Source organism: Leptosomus discolor, chromosome 1, assembly GCF_034619465.1.
Source record: "Leptosomus discolor isolate bLepDis1 chromosome 1, bLepDis1.hap2, whole genome shotgun sequence".
NCBI classification, from domain to species: domain Eukaryota; kingdom Metazoa; phylum Chordata; class Aves; order Leptosomiformes; family Leptosomidae; genus Leptosomus; species Leptosomus discolor.
The window spans coordinates 9,543,279-9,553,730 of NC_141391.1; the positions used below are offsets into that span (position 1 = coordinate 9,543,279).

Genomic DNA, 10,452 nt, shown 5'->3' on the forward strand with positions numbered 1-10,452 from the left:
TCTATAGCATGCGTTTTTCCATCTCAAAGACAAAATATCAATAAAGGATATAGGAAAGTGAACCGCTCTCACTACCCATGGTCATCTGATAGCATGTCATAAAACTGATCTGACCCAGCAGGCACTGTTATGTGAAACCTTGTTTCCTGAAAGATTTCCAAATCTCATCAACTTGATAGATCCCTCCCTGATTGAAGAGCTGCACCCTGAGGATGGGGACAAGAACTGTGCCATTTCCAGGCCTAAGGCAAAAGACAAATTTAAGATGAAGCTGGAGGATGCTGGTCTCCCACTGTCTCTTCTCAATGAAGGCAAGTTTCATGACACTGCAACTTTCATTGAGTAGCTATAGAGTCTAAGTGAGGGGAAAAGTGGCATCTGAACATTTAGCCCCTAAAGAAAAGAAGCAAAGAGACATTTTGAAGATCCAAATGTCCTGGTTTTAGCTATGTCGACTCTATATCATTCCTTTCAAAGTGATTTTTTAAAAAAACTTTAGCATAGTACACCTCTTTGCTCACCTTTCCTTTGCTGTCTCATGGTATTTCCCCTAACAATCTTCATCCCCTTTACACTCCAGAGTATACCACTGGTTTTGCATTTTCCTGTCAGTCAAGATACTTCACCACAGGTATGTCTGGCCTGAGCAGTCTGCCAGTAATGCTGAAGTGCTGTCCAGTTAGTCACTCACTGCAGAACAAAGGGAATGTTAACATGATGCTACTTCAGTTTTCTGTCTTAGTATTCCCACCTATTTGATAGCATTTGCTCACTTTTCACAATTGTGATGTTAGGATAAATATTTGAAATTGGGCAAAAAAGCCCCACCACTGTATATATGTCAACATTCAACAAAAATGAGCAAACAGCTCAACAGGATAGGACTGGAACTGTTTTATATTTTCTTTACTTTTATTTTTGCTACAAAATTAATGTGACTGAGAGCATATTAAATTGTGATCACCCTGGTCTCAACATTTATGTTTGAAACAGTTTAAAAGTCTCAAAACAATAAAAAATGAAAGTAATTTCAAAAATAAGAAAACCCAAGTAACAATTTTGCCTAAAGGCAAAAATTAAACGTAGTTGAAATAGAACATTCTCATCTTTAGACTGGACATTCTTAAATTTTCAGAAGCAGATTTTTAGAAATAAATTTTCTTTGACACTGAAAATATTTTCGTGGACTAGCAATGACCTTTTTTGGAACATTATTTCTATGTGTTTTTTTCTTCTGCATATAAAGCGTCACCCATGCTTAAAATAAAATTAATCTAATTTTCAGTCATATTATTTTGGAAAAAGCAAATAATATACCTGACCATGATACAGTTTTATATCTAAAAAAGAAAAATCTCCACAATGTCATATAAATACAATTTGTTCCAAGCAGCAGGTTTAAGGTCAACTTGTTGCAGCACTTTCGCTTGTTTCTTCATCCTATTCTCACAGACTGTGACTAATTTTCATTTTGCTCTTTACTTGGTAGCAAAGAATGTAGGCAAAAATAGTCTTGTAACCAGGCACATTTGAAAAAATATGGAAGAAAACATGTGAAATAACCCTTATCTGCAGGAAAAAAAAGTTCTGCTTTTGTTACGTTTGCCTGGGTCCATCCTAAGAAAATTAATATGAACCACCTCTTTGTATACACTTATGATAAATTTAAATGGAGGACAGTCATATTAAACAGAGAGGACTTTGAGTTTGGTTCAATGTTTACTTGCAGAACTGTCTAAAGAAAACATTAACAAAGTGGCTGCTTTCTTAAACGTGTTCAAAAGTAAATCACACCTTTTACATAATGGAGTGAAATTTACCCCTTGCCACCCCCAATAAATTTAGCCTATTGTGTTTCAGTGGTACCCCTGTGCAGTCCTATTTTTCCAGCAAACATCACCTCATCACTCTATTCAGAGTGGTAACAGAAATGGTTTCCAATGGCAATGAAAATTGCCTTTCAAATTATTAATTTATTTGGCTCCAGGCAAATTTTAAGCACAGACTCTCAGGGATTGACCTTTTTTCTGACTAGGAAGGCCTAATCCAAATGTCAGTCTAGTCAACGGGGGAGTATTGACTTCAAATGGGCTTTCAATGAGGCCTTCAAATTGCAATGATGGGAGAAGAGAAAATTGTATATATTTTTCTCTGATCTTTCAGAAAAAAAAAAAAGAAATGCTTTCATAGCGGAAACGAGGTAAACAGACAGTTCTTTGTTTCTTGCAGCAGATAGACAGCTTCTCCCCAGTTTCCCTGATCATTTCTGATTAACTGTGGTGTTGAGTGGTTAAGCAAGAAAAGGCCGAGACAAAATGCCAGGGATGTTTGAGGTGATGGCCCATCTGCATGCCAACCATCACCACCCAAAATCCAAATACCGGCACAAATTTTCCTCTCTACACCCTTCTATATGCATTAGTTTCTGTGGGAGTGAACGAGAGTTATATGAGCTAAAAAGGATCCCTAATGTGCTCTGAGAAATTGGGGAACTAAACCAGGGGGGTTCTCTCTGCTGGGCTACTTTGGCTCAGGGAGAGGCACAGAACAGGAGAGTTCTCAGCTGCATTACTGACTTGTGGCAAAGTTGGCTTAAGAAGTACAGATTAGGTTAAGTTTGAGGAAAGTTTGTTTAAGCTCTGCTTCTTAACACAGTGGTGGAATAAAACATCTGTAAGGTCAGCTGAAAGAGTCAGTTCAATATGCAAACTTCACATAAAATGATCTCCAGCACACCCAGCATGCCTATTGTAGTAATCCATGAAGCTGAAGGCACTTGCTTCAGGCTTTAAGTGACAGGTCTTCAATACAAGGAGTTTTCCATCACAGTTTCCTTCTTTGTCTGCTCACTCCTGCCTCCCTGCCACACAGTGTTAACACATATGGTCATGGGACCAAGGTGTGACCTGGAGTTCAGAACTGGTGAGGCTTTTTTGAAAAGCGACCTGATAGTGGGTGAAAAAGATTATTTCAAAGCCAGATTGATTCAGAGTAAAACCCCACAAATCACTAAATGCAAGGAAGAGTAGGACAGTGGAGGAAGACAAAGATGCCAGTAGTACATATCATTTCTGACAGAGCCGAGCAAGGGGAGTTACAACCTAAGACTATCTAAGACTTACAAAGATTTCTGATTGGTAGAAGTAAAATATACTACAGCAAGTGGAGATGACTGTTGCTTTATGAGAAATATCCTTCATTTATTACTCGTACTTCCTATTACTTGGATTGTAGAAAATTCCTCCTTAAAATTACAAGAGCTCCAGTGACAATAATGCTTACTACCTTCCCATTCTCAGGAAAAATATTTACTCCTAGTGGTTACTTGTACACCTGGAGGTATCAACTAGATTAAACCATGATGCTAAATGTCAAAGGAGGAAAGCTTACAAGAACCTCTCAAAATGTTTGCATGTTTTAAATCTGGAAGTCTTGAATAAGGATTTAATAACACAACTTGAGATCAGCCTCCCAACGTATTAAGCCACTGCAGGCACAGATAATTAGTAAGTGAAGAAGGAAAGATTTAAACAAGAAGCTTTCTATTATGAAGCTACTGACTTATGCTAGGCTTTTCTTATACTAGACCAAAAAGAAACTTATAACTTTAACTGCTGATGAAACTACCAAAGTAATGAAATAACCAAGCTTTTCTGCCTCTTCTTTTCTCACCGTCCACCTTTGAAGGAGAGGACCCTCTCTCTCCTTGGTAATCCTTCCCAGAAAACCCAAGATCATATTTCAGAAGAGTCTGGGTAATGTATGAAGATTAGCTAAAGATAATGAATGAGGATGGTCAGAATTACTGGAGGTACTGAAAGAAGGACAACTCTCAATGGGTGGGTAAGATCCTAAATTGATAAAAATTTCAAGGAGGGGGATTCAACATTTTTTTTTCGGTTTTGAAATAATACCTGCAAATGTAGGACACTGAGTAGAGGGGCATATTCAGAATGTTTACAAGTAAGCAGATACTATGCTAGAACGTAAAATAACTACAAAAATAAAAATAATATAAATTCTTTTCTTTAGCATTCATCTGTAGGGCTCTTTTCTGGTGTCTTTTTAAAAAATCTTTCCATTACTAGAAGTGATAACATCTGCCATAATCTTTGGAAAATGCCCAGAACAACAGACATTGTAACATTTCAAAGAAATACCTTGACCAGTTTGTATTTTTCTATCCCATTGTAAATACCATCTGTTCTGTTGTTAGAAAACATTTGTGTGATGTTATTTAACTGGAGAGCATATTCATCATCATGACCAGACTATGCAAATAGATGACAGGATGATAAGGTTCCCAGAACCCAAGTTTAGTGTTTGTTCACTGAAGTCCAGAGTTATATTGCTGTAAATATGTTATGGATTATATGAGGTCTTAGGTGTATTAACGATGTACCACCTATCTTGTCGACTTTAATGCCAGCAGAAGTAGGCAGATGTTGTACTAGATATATCAGTCATCATTTCTCCTTCTTCCCACTCAGCTCCTTTGTCATTTACTAGTCTTGTCTTGCCCATATCAGCTATCTCCAGCTTCAACCCCTGTGTCCCTATTCCCTTCTTTCTAGTGCACAGTGCAAAGTTCCGCTGCCGTAAGATTAACACGTCGTATGTCATCATCTGCTCCAAACAGGGTGTCCACAGGAAGTGGTAAAATTCAGTGTTCTCACTCTGTGCAGAATCAGACCTGGGTATAAGCTTGACAATTCCCACACTGAAGATATAAGCATCCCTTCTGAAGAAGCACAGGTGTAAAAGTTGTTCATAGCAAAAATTAGATGAGTCATCAAGAGTACTCAGGATATAAAATCTTATGCTTATGATTTGATGTATCAGTCACACTATTTTTTACCGTGATCTTATTCATACGTATTTGTGAAATGAAGGCTGCACACCAAGCCATGCCAAAGGCATCATCTGGCACAGAATGCCTTCACCACATGATGTGACGTAGAGTGATTTATACACTGTTATATTAAAATGCTAGTATATTCATGCATCCTCATACAAAAGATGCTGCAGTTATTTACTGTTATTATTGTGATGGAAACACGATTCAACAATCTGCATGCAAGTTCTAACTTTTTTTTTTTTTTTTAAATACTGCAGAATGAGCTCTCTACATATCTGTAGGAGGAAAATGATCTCTACACGCTAGCATTGGACCAGCATCTCCCCAAAAAGAGCTTTGAATAGTGTGAAGTCTGCCAGAGAAGCACACTCAGTGTGTGGGAAGGACAATCTGCTTTCTATTCGTTGTAATAAAGCCAGCAGCATCTGCTGCTGTTCATCAACGTTGCCACCACTACTCAATCTCTTAATAACATTTTTCATTTTCAGATCATATTCTGAGCCTTCCGTTCGGTGTTTGTCTGTTTGAACAGAGGCGACCCAGTGAGATCCTAAAATTCATCGCAGAACCTTATTTCAGAAAATTCATTAAATGGTGGTGTCATTAGAAAGGGGCTGGTGAAACCTGCTCTGAAGGTAATATGAAATTCTAGTCATTTATAACAAGATGAACCCACTCAACTCTGGCAATACAAGGAAAAACAAAATCAGTTAAGCTTTTCCATAGCATTTCCCTTTTATCATACACTCTTCTGAACACTGGGTAAGAAACTTAAGCTCTAACTCAAATTAATAAAAAGAGGAAAGCAATTTAGCACACAGTTCTGATTTTATGGACACCTGATGGAGCATAAATGTGTGAAGTAGATTCGAGGAGACTTCCCTTGCTCACTCCCAAAACCAATGGTCAGATGAAGAGCAAGAAGTGGGTGCAGTACTCCATGGAGTACTGTAAAAAAGATTGAAACCATTTTGATCTTGAGGAGCTGGGATAACTTTCATTCGGATATTAGCCAGAATTATATGTTTTCTAGTACTTATGCCTCTGCAGCTCAGATATTAAGCAGGAACACATTCTGACTCAGCTACAGTTTCAAATGACGATTTAGTACTCTTCTGCACTGGGAAGGCCAGAAGCTTTCTCACTTCCAATTGACACTAATATAGTCAAAATTAATGTTCTACATAAATACATCAATCAGTAGGTAAAGAAAAATAAATAAATGTCGACTAAATTAAATTAACATCACTTAGGAGACTCCAGAGTAAGCACTTTTAGCAACAAGCGGCCCTAGAGCACACAAAATCCTGTATTTCAAATTTTGTTTTCAGCCATTATCAACACGATGCTACTTCAGTCCAATAGAGAATGTGAAGTTATTATTAAGTAAAGTAAAAGCCTGTACTGTTGACAACAGACTGACAAAAACCCAACAACATCAAACTATTATCATCTATTTATTAGAACACATCAAAGTAGTTCGAAGGCATTTTAATATGGAAAAAAATAACCTCTTACCTTCGGTATGGACAGCAGAAACATAGGTCCAGTTATAGCGCTTGACGATGTCCACCATAGCCCGTGCTTGCTGTGCATCAGATGGCACAACTCTCATAAAATACTTGAACAGAGTTTTGTCACTTAAGTCCATGCTTGTGGCAGAATAAGCAATCTGAGGTATATTGAAAAGCTGCAACAAGTTCTGGACCTGGATGGCAACTGAACTAGAGCCGGGTCCGATGACACCAACAATGGGTTTCTTGGAGTGGAAAGACGATGATGATCCATCCACACATCGCACCATCCCTTCCTCTTCTTCTGATGAAATAAGAGAGTCCCTTATAAACTCAATGCTCTGCTCCAGAGCCACAGCAGAATGCCAGCAGGAGTCCCTTATTTCACATCCTAGCGTTATATTTGGCAACAGTGTGGGGTCCAAGTTAATTCTATCAAGGGTATGTAGCATTGCCTCCACTCTCTGAATGCCATACTGCTCTCTTACCTCTCCACATTTCCTCTCATGAACCTTGTCAACAGTTGGTTGATGATGGACAGAGAATAGAGCTCCAATGATAATATCACCAGGCATGTGTGCAACCACCCTTCTTTCATTGGCCTGTGCTGAAACCAAAAGCCCGAAGTTCCCACAGACATCTTCCTTCAATAACAGGATTGCAAGGAACAGAAAAAGGACCATTTTAGGAAATGGTTTAGGCTGGTAGAGACAACATGATGGAACAAAATCAGAGAGCTGGTTAAAAGCAGTTATCAAATCTTTTGGATAAAAGGAGCGCTATGCTGATGGTTAACCAGGAGTTTGCGTGTGTTCTCTAAGGAGTCACCATCATCTCCAAGTAGACAGCTATGCGGAGCTGCACATGTGATCATAATCCTCATAACCTTCAAAAATGAATAAATAAGAGAAAGAGCTTTAAAATTAGTTACAGTCAGCTTTGTAATCTGTTCTAAAATTGCCCTTATTCCTACTGCTGTCAATGACTGTAATGCATTGTCTCCTATATACAATTGCTTCCATCATTTTCAAGCTGGAAAACTTCATTGTACTTCAGTGTTTTACAATCTTAGGCTTGCACTACTTCTGGTATAAATCAGTGTCTTTCTCTTTGACGCTTTTGTTTAAAAATTATTTGGGGAAATATTTTCAAAAGCACAAATGACAGACAAGTATTTCATTACACAGAAGAAAGATGTTGCCATTTCTAACGTGTCTTCAAAAATAACTCCCTCTACTTTCAGACACTTTCTATATCACAAATGCATACGTCACACTAATGTACCTTGAGCTCTACTTGTTATCAATTACAGCACTAGGAAACTGCTGTTGACAAACAGAGCTGTTCTGGTAATATTCTAAGGAATGCATAATCTGATTCTTCAAATCTGTAAATCTGTTTTGTCTTTGTAAGACACAACATGAAACAAATCAATTTTTAAAATAAAGTTAGAATTAAGAAAACTGTTTTCGGTGTTAATATTTGTATTTGTTTTCAGCGGCGAATCTTTTATTATTTTATATCCTTAAACCAAAAATCACTAATAAGCTATTCAGCAAATCCTGGTACTGTAGAAAACTATACAGACTTTGCTGGTAGAAAGAATTCAACACAGAGATGATACAGATGCGTTAGTGCCTAAAATATTTCTTCTGCTGTGTTTGCCGATAGTCTGCAATGCAATCTGCACTTGGCTTTAGTGCTGATGAAGGATCAAAAAAAAAAAGAAGACAAAGAATTCATATCTTAGGCTGTGGTTAGTGGAACTCAAAAATGTTCTATACCTAGCAGTCGAATTTCAGCAGGATGTTTCTCTTTTTAAATATAATGCTTAAACAGTAGTTTGTCCAGGTCTTGATCCCTGAGCACGTTAAAGCATCGTCTATTGCTCTGCACCTGCCAGTGAACCCGTGGATAGTACAGAAAGTTAAGCACACCCTTAAATCTAGGAAGATGCTGAGCTACTTAATGAACCACATGCCCGATTTCATTATCAACAAAACAACTGCAAAATTCTGGGACAGAGCCTGATCTCAGTTTTGTTGACATAAATCTTTTGACGTAATAAAAAAACCCATTGACATCCCCATACATTTCCAACCCACCAATCATTTCTAATCCATTAACGACTACTCTAACAAGACTCAGATGTCGTAAAGTGAAAGAAATCCTTGCCATAGGAAATTTACCTCTGTTTCTTCCAGGTTAAAAATCTGGCAATTTTTTAATCTTGAATTTACCTCTCACGGCTAGGTCATTCAGTACAGTGAAAACCTTCCTGGTTCTGAAGATGAGACAGCCAAACCTAAAAGCACTTTTCTGCTTGATGTTAAGCTTGTTTAATTATCATTTTACCTAGACATCTATAAATTATAAAGTATTTACACAGAGGAAATCATGCCATAGTTTCAGTGAGTATTTCCAAATTAAATCCAAATCCTTAAAAAGAGAAAACTTTGAATAGAAATGGATTTGTAATATTAATTGCAATATTAATAGGTTCATGTAATATTAATTTTTAGTCATAGATATTGTTAATAATGAAATAAGGTTCAGACAACTGTAGAATACTTCAAGAAGGATTTTTTTTTTTAACTTGTGAAGAGTTGGCTTAATACTGCAACCCTTTGCCACTAAAGAATAACAGCAGTTCAATTCAGGTTAATTAGTCTCTAATTACAGAGTATCACTACTGCTTATGTCTTCCAATTGTTTGTTCCATGACTCTGAAGATGGTACCATGTAATTTGCAAACAGTCCAAAGGGTGAATGACAGGGGATATCTTTGTACATTATCACATCTATTAAATTCCTATACCTCCAATTACTTTAATGTATTATCACTTTAAAAAAAATCTTTAATTTTTTACTAACTTATTAACATTTGAACAGAAATAGTACTCTGTTATTTAAAACCATGGATGCTTATTTTTCTGAGCTTCTCAAATCAAGGCCACATGTACAGAGCACAAGTATATCTCGACAAATGTCAGCTCTGCCTCAGACTGTAACTGGATGTACAATTAGATGCCTTTTTATAACCTAGCTGCCTGTGCAGCTGCATATGTACAGAGTTCAGAGAATTGGGGTGAGCTTGCAACACACAAAAATAATCCAATCCCCACCCATCTTTTTAATTTTACAGCACACATCAACCAGGTTTTTGGTCAAGTTTAGCAATACTGTTCCTGGTGTTATGTCTATGGATTAAATAATTTCCAGGATATATGAGAAAGAGTGGGCAGCAAGGACAGTTTTATCTGCTTCATGCCAAAGAACAGCTGTTTGCTTTTCTCTGTCTTCAACTGTATCTATCAATATAAAATTACAGGGTAAAGAATGAAGTAAAGCTGAAAGTCTCCTTTATATTTCTGGTTCCTTAATAATAGCAGATCTCATGGCTAGAGGGTTTCTATGGCCCAAAAACAAGTTCTAAAAGCCATCAAATCTTTCCATTCATGGCATCCAAGGGAAAAAAATGGGCTAGATGTAGACTGCAGTTTTGCCAGAATTAACAAACTTTGCTCACATGCTCCACTGTACTAAAGTGAAAGTCAATGTACTTTGGACTTAGAAAGCTGTTACTAATCACACCAAGAAAAATGCTTATGTTTTATATTGTTAGGCTTAGGACACGTATCCGAAGCATCTGAAGTCAATGCTTTCTGTGGACTTTCATGAAGTAGTGAAATAACCTGGAATTTACATTGTCATGGCTAAGTAAGCCTGCTAAATTTCAGTGGATTTGTATTTGTGTAACAGAGATCTGGTTCTTCAGATCTGCCTCTCAAAAACCTGAAAATCACAGAATGGTGGAGATGGGAAGGCACCTCAAGAAGTTGTCTGGTCCATCCACCCTGTTTAAAGCAAGTTTGACTAAAGCACGTTTCTCAGCTTTGTGTTGTCATGTTTTTAATATCTCTGGGGATGGAGACTACAGAACCTTTTTGGGCAACCTGTTCCAGTGTTTGACCACAATCACGGTAAAAAGGGTTCTTTTTTATGTTTAAACAGAATTGTCTTCATTTTGATTTGTGCTTATCGCCTGTCATCCTTCCACTGGATACAGCTGGTTATGCC

The 10,452-nt window shown here is 37.4% G+C and overlaps 1 protein-coding gene across 3 annotated transcripts in view; it reads right to left on the reverse strand.

Moving 5' to 3' along the window:
- GRM5 (glutamate metabotropic receptor 5) overlaps nucleotides 1-7,055 on the reverse strand; it is a 272,147-nt gene extending 265,092 nt beyond the window's left edge. For all 3 annotated transcript variants that reach the window (XM_086481710.1, XM_086481709.1, XM_086481708.1), the window contains exon 1: nucleotides 6,377-7,055. In XM_086481710.1, the coding sequence (XP_086337836.1) occupies nucleotides 6,377-7,055 (679 nt within the window). The remainder of the gene's footprint in view (nucleotides 1-6,376) is intronic.
- Between the last annotated feature and the right edge of the window lie 3,397 nt (nucleotides 7,056-10,452).